The following is a 17,957-nucleotide window of genomic DNA, read 5'->3' on the forward strand; positions in this document are numbered from 1 at the left end:
TATATATATATATGTATATATTAATTTTTTTCTAGCAATTATTTGAAAAAAAGAAGAGAAGAGAATAAAAACTGTAGCATCTTCAACTGTTCAGACCATTCTGTTGAATATTCAACTGCTACAATTCGATGAAAAATATATATCTTCATCTACATACCTCCTACATCAGTGTTGGCTTCTTGTTGATAGTGGAAAAATATTGCACCAATTCATCTTTGACAGAAGCTTCATGAATCCAACTTCGATGCTACATATCATATGCTTAGATACATATACATGTTTAGATACAACTTATATATACCATTAAGATTTTTAGATACAACTCATATATATCATTAAGATTTTTGTTTTTTATATTCATAATTTTTATTTAGATGCCTGTATATACACATACTTTTTCAAAGAATCACTTTCAATTAAAGTATATTAAAAAGCCTTAAAACAATGAATATTTAATAATTTGTTGTAACTATTAAAAATTTAAAAAAAACTATCCATTGAAAACTAAGTATTATGTCATTTCAAATATGATACACAACTCTTACATAATGAGATAATTAATAATTATTTATATATATATATATATATATATATGAATGCATGTTTAATCAGATAATTTTTCTTTTTTAAAATGTACTTTTTTTATCGTGATAGTGGTGGATATTAGTCAAAGGTGTCAACTCTAAGTCAAGTCGATACATACTGAATAATTTTTTGAGTTCATGTGATATTAGAATATGTGCAAATATTTTATATGATTATTTGTAATATTTTACTAAGTTTTAGTATATTTTGACATGTATTAATATTTGAAGAAGTTTTTTAGGGGCCTCACCAAAAGCAATTTATCTGATCGCGAAAACATTATTTTTTATGCACAAAATTAAGAATTTTCTTTATTGATAATGTTGTTTGAGTCATTAAGAGGATAGGATTTATAATATTATATACATTTTTCTTATTATAAGAATAAATAAATTTCTTGACAAATGTGTTCTATATACATATCAAATTATATAATATATTATTTTTAAAATAATATTACTATTATAAACAAAAATTTGAATAAAAAATTATACTTAAAAAATTAAGATTTGAATTGTGTGGATATAGTCAATATAAATCGTTATATGGTACATTATTTATAGAGTTTGAAGATATATATGACAGAGTTGAAATAAAAAATATATATTTTTAATTATAATTTACTTTATATTTATTTATATTTGTCATTTCTAGTATTAATTTTATAAATTGTGCTAAGTAGTATATTTTATTTGTAAAATTAATTTGGTGTGAAAAATAAAAAATTCTAAATCCAAACGAATTAAAGATAAAAATTATAAAAGAAAATTAAGCAGATAAGAATTAAATTCAATATAATAATATATAATATACTCGAGAAGATTGCAAATTGCGAACAATTTCATGCGTACAACAATTCCAATTTCGTTTGGTTTTGATTCCCATTTTGTTTTAAACTCAGTTATTTTATTTGAGATTTTCTATCTCGATAAATAGTCCATAGAAATAACTATCAGGCGATTATCATACTTTATAAGAAAAAAAATATACCGAAGGATCAGATATAAAACCGCTAAATGAAAAACATTTTGGTCCTAAATATCATTATTACTAAATATTTGGTGCCTAAATGCTGAAAAACAAAAACCAAAAGGACCAAAAAGAAAATAAGTAGAATTTCAAGAAACAGTATCAGTAATAGGTTACAAGATATATATATGAAGCAAAATCTTGAAAAGTGGACATGTTAACTGTTGCTAAGAAATTGAGTTCAATATATATGAGACTAGTTTTGCCTACACCTTCTTCATCGACTTTTTTATCATTTGGTTCATCAGTTTCTGTTTTCTCACCGCCACGTGGAACCCAATTCTTGCGTTTAAATTTTCGATTCAGGTTTGTTTTCTGCTCGTTTCTTGATTTTGTTTTATCAGTTTGAAGTTTGTTGTGTTTTAGTATATTAAAGTTTGGATTTTGGATTGTGGGTGTTTTATGTTTTTGCTTAATATTAGTATTTGAAGTGAGTTGTGTTTCAGTAGTTCAAATTTTGGATTGTGGGTGTTTCAAGTTTTTGCTTGATATTGATTAATAATCAGTGTGACTGTAGTTTATTTTGAAGTGCTTTGTTTCAGTAGTTCAAAGTTTGGATTTTGGATTGTGGGTGTTTCATGTTTTTGCTTAATATTAGTATTTGAAGTGAGTTGTGTTTCAGTAGTTCAAATTTTGGATTGTGGGTGTTTCAAGTTTTTGCTTGATATTAGTTAATAATCAGTGTGACTGTAGTTTATTTTGAAGTGCTTTGTGTTTCAGTAGTTCAAAGTTTGGATTTTGGATTGTGGGTGTTTCATGTTTTTGCTTAATATTAGTATTTGAAGTGTGTTGTGTTTCAGTAGTTCAAATTTTGGATTGTGGGTGTTTCAAGTTTTTGCTTAATATTAGTTAATAATCAGTGTGACTGTAGTTTATTTTGAAGTGCTTTGTGTTTCAGTAGTTCAAAGTTTGGATTTTGGATTGTGGGTGTTTTAAGTTTTTGCTTAATATTAGTTAATACTTACAATAATCAGTGTGAATGTAATTTTATTTGAAGTGATTTGTGTTTCAATAGTTCAAAGTTTGGATTTTGGATTTTGGATTGTGGGTGTTTAAGCTTTTTGCTAAATATTAGTTAATACTCATAATAATCAGTGTGAGTGTAATTTATTTGAAGTGATTTGTGTTTCAATAGTTCAAAGTTGGGATTTTGGATTGTGGGTGTTTAAGCTTTTTGCTTAATATTAGTTAATAATCAGTGTGACTGTAATTTTATTTGAAGTGATTTGTGTTTCAGTAGTTCAAAGTTTGAATTTTGGATTGTGGTGTTTCAAGTTTTTGATTAATATTAGTTCATAATCAGTGTGACTGTAGTTTATTTGAAGTGCTTTGTGTTTCAATAGTTCAAAGTTGGGATTTTGGATTTTGGATTGTGGGTGTTTAAACTTTTTGCTTAATATTAGTTAATACTCATAATAGTCAGTGTGAATGTAATTTTATTTGAAGTGATTTGTGTTTCAGTAGTTTAAAGTTTGGATTTTTGATTGTGGGTGTTTAAGCTTTTTGCTTAATATTAGTTAATACTCATAACAATCAGTGTGACTGTAATTTTTTTGAAGTGATTTGTGTTTCAGTAGTTGAAAATTTGGATTTTGGATTGTGGGTGTTTAAGCTTTTTGCTTGATATTAGTTAATATTCGTTATTTAATCAGTGTAAATTTAATTTATTTGAAGTGATTTGTGTTTCAGTAGTTCAAAGTTTGGATTTTGGATTGTGGGTGTTTAGGCTTTTTGCATAATATTAGTTAATACTTGTAATAATCGGTGTGACTGTAATTTTATTTGAAGTGATTTGTGTTTCAGTAGTTCAAAGTTTGGATTTTGGAATGTGGGTGTCTAGAAGTTATTTGCTTATTAGTACAATCAATTAACATTTGTTTTTGTTTCTGACGATTTCTTGGTTCTTTAAGTTTTTTGCTTATTAGTATCAATTTATTATTGTGTTTGTTTTGGTGCTTTAATAAATGAACAAGAAGTGTCTTTTCTAATGGTTTAATATCTTTTTTTATGAAGCATTACATATAGTTTTAACATGGCACGAGTAGGCTGAGTTTTATCGTTCGAGTTGATATGCAATCCCTTGCATGATGAAAATACAGATGGATGTATAAACTTTACAGGCTGTTGAAATGTCCGAATTTAATTTGTGGTACTTTATGTTGTGACTGTTAAAACAGAACAATGGCGTCTCATGTTGTTGGATATCCTCGTATGGGGCCCAAGAGAGAGCTTAAGTTTGCGTTGGAATCATTTTGGGATGGGAAGAGCAATTCTGAGGATTTGGAGAAAGTGGCAGCTGATCTTAGGTTATCTATTTGGAAGCAGATGGCTGATGCTGGTATTAAATATATTCCAAGCAACACCTTCTCGTATTATGACCAAGTTTTGGACACAACTGCTATGCTAGGTGCAGTTCCACCAAGATACGGTTGGAGTGGTGGTGAGATTGGTTTTGATGTCTACTTCCCAATGGCTAGGGGAAACGCCTCTGTACCTGCCATGGAAATGACAAAATGGTTTGACACCAACTAGTAAGTGACGACATTTCATTCAAATGTTCAACAGTGTAGTGAGCTTTGAGATCTGTTGAATCTTACTGTTTATTGAGATTCTTGTTCTTGGATGCAGCCACTATATTGTTCCTGAATTAGGTCCAGATGTTAAGTTTTCCTATGCATCTCACAAGGCAGTTAGTGAATACAAGGAGGCTAAATCTGTAAGTTTATGGCTCATACTAAATTTTTTTTTCCCCTTCTTATTGCAGAAGTATATCAAATTTAAATGGTAGAAGTCACATGTCAACTGTATTAACTGAATCTTTTAGAATTCTTTGGTGTTCTGATATTGTTCAACCCTTTGATTTTGTAGCTCGGCATTGACACAGTCCCTGTCCTCGTAGGTCCAGTTTCCTTCCTCTTGTTATCAAAAGCAGCAAAAGGTGTTGAAAAGTCGTTTCCTCTTCTATCACTGATTGAAAAGATTCTTCCAGTTTACAAGTAAGAGCAGATCAATTCTCAATTCTGTAGTGCAGTTCTGTATACTATCTAAAATGTTCACTTATCGGAACTGGCTAATATCTTTCTGCTCATTCAGGGAAGTCATTGCTGAACTGAAGGCAGCTGGTGCTAGTTGGATTCAGTTTGATGAGCCTACTCTTGTTAAGGATCTTGATTCTCATCAATTGCAAGCATTTTCTCATGCCTACTCAGAATTAGAGTCACCGCTTTCCGGATTAAATGTCCTCATTGAGACATATTTTGCTGATGTTCCTGCTGAAGCTTTCAAAACAGTGACTTCTTTAAAATGTGTTACTGCACTGGGGTTTGATCTAGTTCGTGGATCAAAGAATCTTGATTTGATCAAGAGTGGTTTTCCTTCAGAAAAGTATCTATTTGCCGGAGTAGTTGATGGGAGGAATATTTGGGCTAATGATCTTGCTGCTTCTCTCAGTACCTTGCAAGCTCTTGAGAACGTGGTCGGAAAAGGTGATTGGCTGTGACTACACTTTATTACACTGAATAGCAAAATCTGAGTCCACATCATATTCCTCAAGAAGCCTAAAATTAAATAATAATTTTTTTTCTATTCTAGCTTTTCATTAGTGAATTTAACGGCATAGAAAAATATGCTGCATTCTTTACCCTGTGCTGAGTAGGCACCATTCGTCTGCATTCTTGACACTATTGGGCATTTGTTTTCTTCAGACAAGCTTGTGGTCTCCACCTCTTGCTCGCTTCTCCACACTGCAGTTGATTTAGTGAATGAAACTAAGTTGGATGAAGAAATTAAGTCATGGCTTGCATTTGCTGCACAAAAATTGGTTGAAGTTAACGCATTGGCAAAGGCGTTGGCTGGACAAACAGACGAGGTATCTTGACATATTTTTGTTAATCATCTACATGGAAAATGAATCAGGCAAATATAAATCTAGAACATGTGATATTTAAACAGTAATGAATCTTTCAATCGTAATACTGGTCATATTCGATGAAGTTTAGCCATGCTGTATTGCTGAGCACTTAAATTTTAGTGTTTATGATGTTAAATGGATCTGTTGTACATTATAACTGTGTGTACCTCGATACATCTCTTTACCAGCAATTGAGTTTCATATCATTATCCAAAACTCGGTTGATATTGCCTTAGCTGCTGCTGTTTCTGTCGGTAGGCATTCTTCTCTGCTAATGCTGCAGCTCGTACATCCAGAAAATCCTCTCCCAGAGTGACCAACGGGGCTGTGCAGAAGGCTGTAAGTATACTTAGGTGTTTTATATCCATCTTATTATAGTTTTAGCTCTTGTGTGTTATCAACTTATAATCCACCTTTCATGTTCAGGCTGCTGCTTTGAAGGGCTCTGATCATCGCAGAGCCACAACTGTCAGTGCGAGGTTGGAAGCTCAACAGAAGAAGCTGAGTCTTCCGTCTCTTCCAACTACTACCATCGGTTCTTTCCCTCAGACATTGGAGCTTAGAAAAGTTCGACGAGAATACAAGGCTAACAAGTTAACTATCTACTTCTGCAGTTATTCCGTTTGCATATTGTGGTTTATGCCTGCATATTAATTTTTCCATCCGACTATTGAAGGATCTCGGAGGAAGATTATGTCAAATATATTACGGAGGAAATCAGCAAAGTAGTCAAACTCCAGGAGGATCTAGACATTGATGTTCTTGTGCACGGAGAGCCAGAGGTGAGATACATCAGTCATGTTTAATTGTCTGTAAGGTTATGCAGATGAAGCTGAGAACCTAAAATTTCATCATCAAAACGCAGAGAAACGATATGGTCGAGTATTTTGGGGAGCAATTATCTGGTTTTGCTTTTACAGCCAATGGATGGGTTCAATCTTATGGATCTCGCTGTGTTAAGCCACCAATAATCTACGGTGATGTCAGTCGCCCAGAACCAATGACTGTCTTCTGGTCTTCACGAGCACAGAGCATGAGCAAGCGTCCAATGAAGGGAATGCTTACAGGACCTGTTACCATTTTAAATTGGTCTTTTGTTAGAGATGACCAGCCAAGGTTCGAAATAGTAAGCTTCAACACAGTATCATATCTTTCTTAATCCCGCAAACATATAAACGGATTTCTTTTTGATTTTAGATTTGAGACTTGCTACCAAATAGCTTTGGCTATTAAGGATGAGGTTGAAGATCTTGAGAAGGCTGGCATTAATGTCATTCAGATCGATGAAGCTGCTTTAAGAGAGGGTTTACCTCTTCGAAAATCCGAGGAAGCTTTCTACTTGAACTGGGCTGTACATTCATTCAGGATTACCAACTGTGGTGTTCAAGACACTACCCAGGTCTGTATTTATTCTTGTCTATTCTCCATATCAAATGCATATAACTATGTGTCGGAGCCTATCGTGCTTATCTGCATGTCTGATGTCCAACAATGTTACAACAATGGGATCGGAAGATTCATTAGCAACTTCCGATGTGTGGAATTGGTGCTTTGTTCCTAAAAATCCTAATAGCTGTCCGATAAAACCAACAGCCAGGTAGAATTGAGAGGCATTTCGTGTTATTGGGGGAAGTTTTTTTCTTTGCCCTCGGTGCATTGGTTCAGTGGTATGGGTTATGCATACTTCACTAGTTCAAACCAGGCCGTGGACACTAGTCTGGATTTAAGCGGAGAAGGGTAGAGGGCTCGAGCTGGCTCTCAAGGATTTCTTGGTTATACTAAATGTGGCATTTTTCTTCTTTTACATAGTTTTAATGACCGTTGCCATTTTGTTGTGACAGATTCACACTCACATGTGCTATTCAAACTTCAACGACATCATCCATTCAATTATCGACATGGATGCTGACGTTATCACCATCGAGAACTCCAGGTCTGACGAGAAACTTCTTTCTGTGTTCCGAGAGGGAGTGAAGTATGGTGCTGGCATTGGCCCTGGAGTATACGACATCCATTCACCAAGGATTCCATCAACAGAAGAAATAGCTGACAGAATCAGCAAGATGCTTGCAGTCCTTGATTCCAACATCCTCTGGGTTAACCCCGACTGTGGCCTCAAAACGCGCAAGTATACTGAAGTTAAGCCTGCACTCAGCAACATGGTAGCAGCTGCTAAGCTCCTCCGCGACCAGTTGGCCAGCACGAAATGAGCTTGACTTACCATAGTCGATCCAACGTGACGATGGCTGTTTGTTGCAGAGAAATAATATGTAGGTTTCTGAGTTACTAGCCAAATTATCTGAGGTTTGCTATATTAGCTCCTTTTTTCATCATTGCTTCTTGTATTTACCTCACTAGAAGTAAGAAAAATAAATTTCACAAGTAGCATTCTATTTTGATGGTGTCATCCCACCGTTCGACACACCTCATCTTCATCCTAATCGTCACCTCGTAGCACACATCCCCACCACTCTATCTCTCGTAGTATTTGTTTAGATTATACTCCCGTCGTTTAAAAAAGAATGACCGCCTTTTCATTTTAGTCTGTTTTAAAAAAAATGACCTCTTTGTAACATTTTAATTTTAGTTTTTTTACATGACATGTTTAAGGTTACAAGATCAAAGGACATGTTTTGCACATTTGACCTAACTTTAATTTACGATCACAATATTCAGAAGTCTTCTTTATATTCTTAAACTCCGTGAAGGGAGTATACAAATATTTTTTGCTTATGTATTGAATTTCGAACTCAAGATAATAAGAAATTATATCTAGGGGTGTGACTTAATGGTTAATAATTTCGGTAGACAACAACGAGGTCACATGTTTGAATTTCAAGATAGGCAAAACCAGTAGGAGATACCGACTTATCCTACCCTAAGTGGATAGAGTTACTTGATAGTCGGGATGGTTCAAACATTACGATTATAAAAAAACTAAACAATAATCTCATCAAACTATATGCTTATATGAGTCCTTTACTTCCCTTTTTTTTTTTTGTTAAACTCTATATGGATTTATTGTAGTTTTTTTTTCCCTTTTTCATTTAATTGTATTTTCTTTAAAATAACGATAATAATTTTTTTTACCACAGTGGAAATTACAGCGTGGCGAAGTATGCGCTACGTGGCAAATGACTTGTCATAATCTGATTCATAAAATTATTTATAATTCCTGAGCAATTTCACATAGTTTGATAACTTTAATGTTATAAAAAAATTAAATATATTACAACATTAATATTACAATGAGTATAGTTAATCAGTAATTCAGATAGAAATTAATTAACACATGTTAAAAGTGAATGGCAAATAGTACATTCACAATATCAGCTTTGCAACAGTACTTTTTTGTTCATACTTTGTTATAGTACTAAAACATGTACCAACAGATTGAGACTTTTCTTTTTTTTTTTTAAGAAATCTCGAGTTCGAGGCTTGTACTAAAACATGTACCAACAGATTGAGACTTTTTTTTTTAGAAATCTAGAGTTCGAGGCTTGTACTAAAACATGTACCAACAGATTGAGACTTTTTTTTTTAGAAATTTCGAGTTCGAGGCTTGTACTAAAACATGTATCAACAAATTGAGACTGTTTTTTAGAAATCTAGAGTTCGAGCCTTGTATTAAAACATGTATCAATAAATAGAGATTATTTATTTTTTTTCTTAATCAGAGATCTCGGATTCAAGCATTGTACTAAAACATGTACCAACAAATTGAGATTTTTTTCTTAATCAGAGATCTGAGGTTCGAGCCTTGAGTATGAAAAATTCCTTGGAAGAAAACGCTTCCCACCGAATGGGGCCCTAAACAACGCAAAATTGGAATAGTTAGGTTCCAATGCAGGTATCCCAAATGGAGCCTACACGACACGAATCTGTAATAGTTGGGTTACAATGTGGGTACCCAAATGCAGCCCTACACGGCGCGAATCTGGAATAGTTGGGTTTCCAATGCGGTACCCCATATGGAGCCCTACACGGCCCGAATCTGGAATAGTTGGGTTTTCAATGCGGTACCCCATATGGAGCCCTACATGGCGCGAATCTGGAATAGTTGGGTTTTCATGCGGATACCCCAAATGGAGCCTTACACGACACAAATATGTAATAGTTGGGTTTCCAATGCGGGTACCCCAAATGGAACCCTACACGACACGAATCCAGAATAGTCGGGTTCCAATGCGGGTACCTCAAATGGAGTCCTACAAAGTGCAAATCTGGAATAATTAGGTTCCAATGCGGATATCAGACACCAGATGGAAAACAGAAAGAAAAAAGATAGTACTAAAACATGCAGAAGATTATTGGGTGGGGGGTCAAGATTCTCAATGCTCAATGCATGAACCATGAGGAAACTTGTGTGTGTGTGTGGTGGTGGTGGTGGGGGGGGAGGGGTTCTATGTGTACATATAGTAATGAAACTTAAAAGCAAAAAACAACAACTTAGAAAGCAGAGAAAAAAAATATGTACAAGTCAAAGCTGCAAGAATTGTGTCATAGCAAGAAATGGGCACTACCTCAATATTGTTGTATGAGAGATGGAGCAGATCATAATCCAAAATTCAAAGCTTCTGTTGTTGTCAATGGCATCAATTTCGACTCTCTACCTTTGCGTAAATCATCAAAAGAAGCACATAATGAAGCTGCTAAGTTTGCTTTCCTTCACTTTACTAATGGTATATATATTTATATATATACATATGAAGTATCTCTTAAAGATCATGTTTATAAGTGTTTATTGTTTATTATGTTGGTTCTTATTTACATGTTACTCTTCAAAAATGTTGTTCGCGTCAGTGTTGGATCCTCCAAAAAAGATCCGACTTGCACCTGTTGGCAATTTTGACGAGTTCGAACTACCTAGTGTTCACATAGAAGCTCTGGTTTTAGACTTTTCTTTGACTTTTTCTCTTGATTTTGTGAACTCAAATAGTCAAATCTGGTCTGTAGTTATTTCTTTTTTCAAGTTTGTTGTACATAAATTAATTGGCTAGAGAATAATATGGATTGAATTTGTATAATAAACTTTTTGCAAAGTAGTATTTAAACAAATTGTTGAAGTAAATTACATATTTTTTCTATGTATTAATAGGTGGTTCACTTCCTACTGCAGAAGATACCGTACCAACAAAAGTTGATGGAGAATGCGAAAATCTGCAGGATAGAAGTACTTCTGAGATCAAGAAAGGTGAAAAGTCTAAGATGATCTTTTCGATACATTCGATTATAGTTTGGTCTTTTGAGATATCGGTGTCATTACCATTGCGATAGCTGTTTAGTTATCTATGAATCCTTCATTTCTTTTTGAAACTTTTTCTTTATGTTCTAAAACCTTTCTTGACCTGTAATTTCCTTTTAGGTGGTTCACTTCCAACAATAGAAGATAGTGGACTAACGAAAACCGAGGAAGCATGTCAACATCTGCAGGATCATCGTAATACTTCAGAGATCAAGCAAGGTGAAGAACTTGCGACTGTTTGCTGTTCCATTTGATAAATAATACACTTCAGTTTTGTTGTTGTTGAGATTTTGGTGTCATTACCGTTCGTCTTAAATGTCTAAGTGAGGTTGTTTTTGTTACAGAAGATTCTCATTATCAGTACAAGAAGAAGCTGCAGATGTATGCAAAAAGGAAAAATCTCGGTGTACCTGTGTACTGCAACAAAAAGATGAGTTCAGCTCAAGGTCTTTATTTCGAGGCAACTGTGAGGGTGGCTGGTGAATTGTTCAAAAGTCCCGGAGCATACAAGAGTTCAGAGGAAGCAGAAGAATCTGTTGCACAGTTTGCACTAATGAAACTCGTAACCATTGACTTAGAAAAGGTATAGCCCCTTGTTATCTGAGTATATGTCCTATATGCATCGTCTATGATAAGCGTTTCTTCAAAATGTTACACTGTCAGTTTATGTAACTTGAATTCTAGCCAAGTCGTCAATCCATCTTGTTTGCTACAAGTGTGTTCAGTTTTCGTTTTGGCAACTGGCGCGGAAGCTTTCTCTTTTGTTTCATTTTATTATCTTCGTTGCAGAGTAATACCGGCAGCTACAAGTGTTTCCTGCAAGAACTAGCACAAGAAGAAGAAATTTGCTTGCCTAGATATAAAACAATCAGGGCCGGTGAGCCTCACAATCTGACATTCTTCTCAAGTGTAGAAATTGAAGCAGAAATCTTTCACGGGGATGGCGCAAAGTCCAAGAAACAGGCAGAAGAAAACGCTGCCAAGGTTGCTTATACAGCTTTAACAAAATGTAAGTATTCTTCTTCTACCTTCTGTATACGTGAGCCAATCGAACATTATAGAAAGGGAAAGTCATGGATATATACCATTCGGCCAACTAGTTTACCTCCGTTCAGTCTAACAGCTATTTGTCTTGAAAGACTAGTGAAAATTTTACTGTTCTACAGTATTTCGATGTTTTTTTCCATTTTCAGGCAAATCCATATATGCTGGTAATCCTTCAACTGTTTCCGCGGAGTCGGAAGGTGAAATCGTCAAAACTGAACCTATCATGGAATCACTGTCCATTTTCATTAGTGAAGAAAAATTCAGAGGTCTGTCTCATAGTTTTTACCTTATACTCGTTCCGACTAATGTCATCGTCTTATTATTACTGGTTCTAATTCAACTAATTATTCATGCCTTTGACAGATGAAGAGGAGATAGTTTACTCTAAAAGTACATCTCCAAAGTCCATAGGTGCTGATATAGTTAATGCATCTTCACTTACGCTTGGCGTCCAAGAGCTCAGTGTCAACGAGAAACCCCCTTCTTCGGTGGAATCATTGCTCGATTTGCCTAGTAAAACTACGCCATCCAAATCTCCTACTGTCTCGAATGCAGATTCTAGTGCGAGGAGGACTGCAGAAACCGAAAGTTACCTCCTTTCTAACAGGATCAGAGTTTACAAATCCATTCCAGACGGGGTCTTCCCCACGGGTACTACTGTACTTCCTATTGCTGAAGATAAGTGGTCTGTTGTGAGATTGGAATTCCTCAATGAGAAGTGTGGCTAATTATTATGTACTATTTACAGTAGAAGCATTATCGTTCTCTTATACAAAGAGGCTGAACTAAATCAACGATGATTATAGCTACTATCTACTTAAAGTACTTGTATTAAGTGTTTTATTTTCTGAAACATTGAAGTGTTTGTGGAAGTTAAATGGTGCTATTCCGAACTTATCATGCTATTCGTTTCTCTTTTTCCCGCCCCTTCGATGCTGTCTTTATCCTGTTTAGTTGCTGTTTTCTGCAGGATTAGATGAACAAAGTGTTCTTTACCATGTTATCTATTCTTTCTACAGTCGTACTGGTATATCGTTCCAATGAAAAGAGTTGATGGTCAAAAACACACTTCAAATATCGATTTTTTGCAAGTTTAACACTCGAACTATCAGTTGTTTTCTTTTCCTACCTGAACTATCATCATCAGAACAACTGATAGTTGTGGTGTGAAACTCGCGAAAAACTGATAGTTCAGATATGTTTGTGGTAGTTAATTCAATGGAAAATGACAATTATTAAAAAATCTGTTAAGTTGCTGCTCGACCGGGCAAGCGGAGGTGAGTGCAGCCTATATACAAAGAGTCCAAATGATTCAGACCTTTAGTGAACACACATGAAAAATGCAGATCATTTCATCTCATTATCACTTATTATATATTCAAATGATGATTTTATGATTCATAACAAATTGATTGAGTACAGCTTAGAAATGAGAGTTTAATGAGATCTTTCGTTGGCGACATAGAGGCTGATTCCAAGAACCAACAGACCAACAAGAGTCATTTGAATCACTTTACTTGGCTTCTTCAGGTTTGCAACCAAACAACTCACGTTTTCGGATGCTTCATCATCTGTATCATCATCAGTCGATTCACTATCGGATTCACTGGAATGAGAAGAACTACTACTTGAACTACTATCATGTGATGGTAGCTTTTTCTCTTCTGTTTGCTCACTTGTTTTAGGACCAGTTTCCTTTGGTTCTTCTTTAGCAGGCGTATCAGCATCAGCGTTGTCCTGTTTACCAAATTCGTCTCGTAAAGTTGTCTTCTGTCTTTTAGCTGCAGGGGTATTCTCAGCCAATGTAGCTGACAATTCCTTCTCCTTTTCCACTTTTGGTATCAGTTTTGGTTGTTTAACATGAAGAATTCCGTTTTCAAACTTCGCGCTGATTTTGCTTCTGTCACAGTTTTCTGCAACAGGAAACTCATTCAGAAACCTCTGCCATTTAGTCGGACCAATTGGCCGTTGTCCGCTGATCTTCAGAATTCCTGTGCTGGTAAGTACAACTTTCAGCTGTTCCTTCTTGAAACCTGTGTAATTTCAATGTTTATTAGTCTGTAACTGTTAGCCATATGATTTAAGGAATAAGTTACAATCTGCTTATACGGTTTTGGACAATCTTCATTTCATGAGTCTGTAACGTAACAATAATCGTGTGTGATGTGAATGTACATAAGTGTTTTGCATGCAACATTTTGGTTCGAGGTGAATCCAGAACTTAGAGTCAATAGATTATGTGTCAATTTAACGCTCACACAATAGCTTATATCGGATTCAAATGTCTAGTCTAGATACGTCACACGACACCGATGGGATGAGGAGGGAAACAGATAATAATCAATGACTGAAATGAAAATTACCATGAAGATTAATGTGAATTGTGTCAAAGTTTTCTTCATGAACCTTCTTTGATGATGGCACAAAATCTTCATATACTTGAGTTGGTGTAGCTCCCTTTAAATTCATATTGTATCTTTCTTTTTCTCTCTTTTTTTGTTAATATGTAATCTTTTCTTGTTGATGAAAATGATTAAAGTTTGAAGTATATATATATACTTAAAAATATTCACAAGAAAACTTTTTTTTTTTGTGTGTTTTCTTTCAAGATACATATTCCTTTAACAAACCTTTTCTTTAAGCTATACAAAGTTTTCTTGTACATGAAAAAGAACTCCTAAATAGGGAACCTAAAAGTTTAGGTACAAAGTTTTGAGGCTCAAAAGTTTAATAATTTCTAATTGGGGATATGAAAAGTCTATAATACAAAAGAAGGGAGAATATACCCTTTCTTTTTAATAAGATATGAAAGTTTACGAGGGTTCTATTATCCCGATGTAGTGTTTAAGTGACATGGTAAAAGGTAAATATAGTATATTATGGGAGGTTAGTTGGTTCTTGAGTCATCTCTTAAGTTACTGAGTTCTAAATTAATAATTTGTACGTATCAAATAATACAAGGTTCGGACAAAAGCTACTAGCTAGGTTTTGTCGAATTCGTACCTTCTACTCTACCTCCGCCTTTGCACACATGTTTCAAGAATCATACTCTAATGTGCTACATGCATACACTTATCGCACACATGAATATACCTTTTTCATAAGGTTTGACATGCATTTTTATGAGCATGGGTAAATATATTTAAGCGAAAAAGGGTAAATATACCCCTGAACTATCGTAAATGGTATGCAGATACCCTCCGTCAGGACGTTGGTACCCCTGCCGTCCAAAAGCTAGAGCGTATATGCCCTTCACTCTAACGAAAGACTAAATAGGGACACGTGAAACAATCTTATTCATCGATCCAATGTCGGGTCGGTGGATAAGATTATGACATGTGTATGTCCGTTAGTATAAAGGGTACATATGCTCTAGTTTTTGGACTGCAGGGGCACCAATGTCTTTAAAGTATGACGGAGGATATCTGCATACCATTTACAATAGTTCAGAGGTATATTTGTCTTTTTTCCCTATATTTAATCAGTTCACTCCGTCAGAGTTAAGGCATCGAGTGCTGTGTCACGTCTCACCCCGGATTTGGGGTGAGACGAAACAATACTCATAGAGCAATAGAAAAGTAGGAGCCAGTTTAATTTGTCCTTTTTTTTCCAAAGTTTATGATGTAATGTATTTGAAATGAACTTTTTAGCACTAAGAGTTATCAGCATTGCATATGTAAAGTCAATTGGTTCTTGTTGTGAGTTGAATGTAAGCTGAACTCTCTTTTCGCTTAGTTATTACTACGGAAAGCTACTTATACCAAGGTAAATTTCATATATGGTCACGTAACGATCACTTTTTCTTTTCACAACACAAAAATCACGTAACTTTGAGGTTACTAACACAAAAATCACACGACCTGAAAATACTAACTGTCCGGTGGATAACTCATTTTTTTTCTCTTGTTGCACATGATTTTCGATTAGAAATCTAATGAAAAATGATCATCAGCAGATCCTAATTAGTGTAGTATGAATGGTAGGTTTGAAGAGCGGTAGAGGTAGGCTGAAGTTTGTATTAGGAAGAGCTGATTAGACTGGACATACACACCTGTAGTTTATCGAGGACATGACTCTAAATAGGAGGATATGGGGGTCGAGGATGAGGGTGGAAGGGCTTTAGTAGGTAGTCGAGCGTTATCTAGTTTCCTTTATCAGTATTATTATTATTACTATCTTATTGCTCGATTTTATTATTACATGTTGTTTACTTTGGTTATCGTATTACTTCTTGTTGTTATTTTTCTTTTCTCCACTACTTTCTACATGACTTCTTCACCACTGTATTTCCTTCTCTTAGTGATTTTGATATGCTTTACTTGAGCCGAAAGTCTATCAGAACAGAAACAACCTCTCTACTATCTTCACAGGGTAGATGTCACGTTGCATTCACATCACCCTACTTGGAAACAACCTCTCTACGACCTCCACAAGGTAGGGGTAAGACTACGTACACATCACACCCAGACCCCAATGTGGAATTACACTTAGTATGTTGTTTATGAGATAAAACACCAATGTTGCAACTTAATTAGCAGTTATAATGGTTATAAGATTCATAACAAATTTGTTAGGACCGAAAATAAGCAGGCGTAAACGCGGAAGCTAGCAATGCAAACCTCGAAAGACCACGAGTAAGAAGACAACGAGAAATATACCAAAAGACACAAAGATTTAACGTGGTTCGGTCAATCGACCTACGTCCACAAAGGAGATGAGCAATCCACTATGAATATGAGAGTACAAAATACAGAGAGAAACAACCTCAACCAATTCACTCAGAATACATGGGAGGTTCACACAAGTGATAACCTATCAAACTTGTGACCCATAAATTCTCTCCCTAACCAAAACTCTCAAAGCCCTTAAAACTACATTGTGAATGCTGATTAAGTTAGAACGAACATTCCTCTATTTATAGAGTCCTAAACCTTTTCCTACAAGAAAATGATTAGTCAATCCAAAACCTTTTCCTAAAAGGAAAACCTATTTATGGTAAGAAATTTAGGGCAAATAAAACCCAACAAATCTCCCCCTTGGCCTGAATTTCTGACAAAATAAATTTGTCCACCTTCTTCACTTAATATTCAACAACTTGCTTCTCCTTTTCATAATCTCCTTTGCAAAATCTATGTCTCAACACAGAGAACCTCTCTGAAACAATTTCTCCAATAAAATCTTCATTACTGTCAAAAAGGTTGCGGCTAGAAATACACCCGTCAAGATGAACACCTCTTTCTAACCTGGTTCAATCATCGATTATCGAACCACTGAACCTGACTCTATCATTGAATCTGGCTCTGATACCACTTGTTAGGACCGGAAATAAGCAGGTGTAAACACGGAAGCTAGCAATGCAAACCTCGAAAGACCATGAGTAAGAAGACAACGAGAAATATACCAAAAGACACAAAGATTTAACGTAGTTCGGTCAATCGACCTACGTCCACAAAGGAGATGAGCAATCCACTATAAATATGAGAGTACAAAATACAGAGAGAAACAACCTCAACCAATTCACTCGGAATACATGGGAGGTTCACACAAGTGATAACGTATCAAGCTTGTGACCCACAAATTCTCCCTCTAACCAAAACTCTCAAAACCCTTAAGACTACATTGTGAATGCTGATTAAGTTAGAAGGAACATTCCTCTATTTATAGAGTCCTAAACCTTTTCCTACAAGAAAAGGATTAGTCAATCCAAAACCTTTTCCTAAAAGGAAAACCTATTTATGGTAAGAAATTTAGGGCAAATAAAACCCAACAAATCTCCCCCTTGGCCTGAATTTCTGACAAAATAAATTTGTCCACCTTCTTCACTTAATCTTCAACAACTTGCTTCTCCTATCCATAATCTCCTTTGCAAAATTTATGTCTCAACACAAAGAACCTCTCTGAAACAATTTCTCCAACAAAATCTTCGTTACTGTCAAAAAGGTTGCGGCTAGAACTACACCCGTCAAGATGAACACCTCCTTCTAACCTGGTTCAATCATCAATTATTGAACCACTAAACCTGAATCCATCATTGAATCTGGCTCGGATACCACTTGTTAGGACCGAAAATAAGCAGGCGTAAACGCGGAAGCTAGCAATGCAAACCTCGAAAGACCACGAGTAAGAAGACAACGAGAAATA

General features: G+C 35.2%; 3 protein-coding genes across 3 annotated transcripts; 2 read left to right on the forward strand and 1 right to left on the reverse strand.

The window, feature by feature from the left end:
* Positions 1-1,747: 1,747 nt before the first annotated feature.
* Positions 1,748-7,982, forward strand: LOC107007971 (5-methyltetrahydropteroyltriglutamate--homocysteine methyltransferase). The gene is made up of 12 exons (XM_015206835.2): positions 1,748-1,920; positions 3,792-4,145; positions 4,243-4,330; positions 4,483-4,610; positions 4,708-5,099; positions 5,319-5,482; positions 5,783-5,863; positions 5,951-6,117; positions 6,201-6,306; positions 6,390-6,640; positions 6,722-6,923; positions 7,366-7,982. Exons 1-12 carry the CDS (start codon positions 1,769-1,771, stop codon positions 7,732-7,734), a joined length of 2,454 nt encoding a protein of 817 aa, XP_015062321.1. The 5' UTR covers positions 1,748-1,768; the 3' UTR covers positions 7,735-7,982.
* A 1,975-nt stretch (positions 7,983-9,957) lies between these two features.
* Positions 9,958-12,701, forward strand: LOC107030565 (double-stranded RNA-binding protein 1-like). The gene is made up of 7 exons (XM_015231837.2): positions 9,958-10,206; positions 10,623-10,718; positions 10,890-10,988; positions 11,114-11,352; positions 11,559-11,778; positions 11,963-12,082; positions 12,180-12,701. Exons 1-7 carry the CDS (start codon positions 9,996-9,998, stop codon positions 12,542-12,544), a joined length of 1,350 nt encoding a protein of 449 aa, XP_015087323.1. The 5' UTR covers positions 9,958-9,995; the 3' UTR covers positions 12,545-12,701.
* A 465-nt stretch (positions 12,702-13,166) lies between these two features.
* Positions 13,167-14,325, reverse strand: LOC107027604 (inactive protein RESTRICTED TEV MOVEMENT 2-like). Its single transcript, XM_015228730.2, has 2 exons — positions 14,180-14,325; positions 13,167-13,849 (listed from the first exon to the last, which is right to left on the reverse strand). The coding sequence occupies exons 1-2, from the start codon at positions 14,283-14,285 to the stop codon at positions 13,254-13,256; spliced, it is 702 nt and encodes a 233-aa protein (XP_015084216.1). The 5' UTR covers positions 14,286-14,325; the 3' UTR covers positions 13,167-13,253.
* Between the last annotated feature and the right edge of the window lie 3,632 nt (positions 14,326-17,957).

This window comes from Solanum pennellii, chromosome 1 (genome assembly GCF_001406875.1).
Source record: "Solanum pennellii chromosome 1, SPENNV200".
Lineage (NCBI taxonomy): Eukaryota > Viridiplantae > Streptophyta > Magnoliopsida > Solanales > Solanaceae > Solanum > Solanum pennellii.

Excerpts from the sequence above, each read along its gene's own strand:
- LOC107030565 (XM_015231837.2), top strand. The coding sequence starts at position 9,996 with ATGTACAAGTCAAAGCTGCAAGAATTGTGTCATAGCAAGAAATGGGCA. Across the intron at positions 10,719-10,889 it reads TACTTCTGAGATCAAGAAAG|GTGGTTCACTTCCAACAATA; the intron begins GTGAAAAGTCTA and ends ATTTCCTTTTAG. Across the intron at positions 11,353-11,558 it reads TAACCATTGACTTAGAAAAG|AGTAATACCGGCAGCTACAA; the intron begins GTATAGCCCCTT and ends TCTTCGTTGCAG.
- LOC107007971 (XM_015206835.2), top strand. The coding sequence starts at position 1,769 with ATGTTAACTGTTGCTAAGAAATTGAGTTCAATATATATGAGACTAGTT. Across the intron at positions 4,331-4,482 it reads AATACAAGGAGGCTAAATCT|CTCGGCATTGACACAGTCCC; the intron begins GTAAGTTTATGG and ends TTGATTTTGTAG. Across the intron at positions 6,118-6,200 it reads CGAGAATACAAGGCTAACAA|GATCTCGGAGGAAGATTATG; the intron begins GTTAACTATCTA and ends CGACTATTGAAG.
- LOC107027604 (XM_015228730.2), bottom strand. The coding sequence starts at position 14,285 with ATGAATTTAAAGGGAGCTACACCAACTCAAGTATATGAAGATTTTGTG. Across the intron at positions 13,850-14,179 it reads AATTCACATTAATCTTCATG|GTTTCAAGAAGGAACAGCTG; the intron begins GTAATTTTCATT and ends GAAATTACACAG.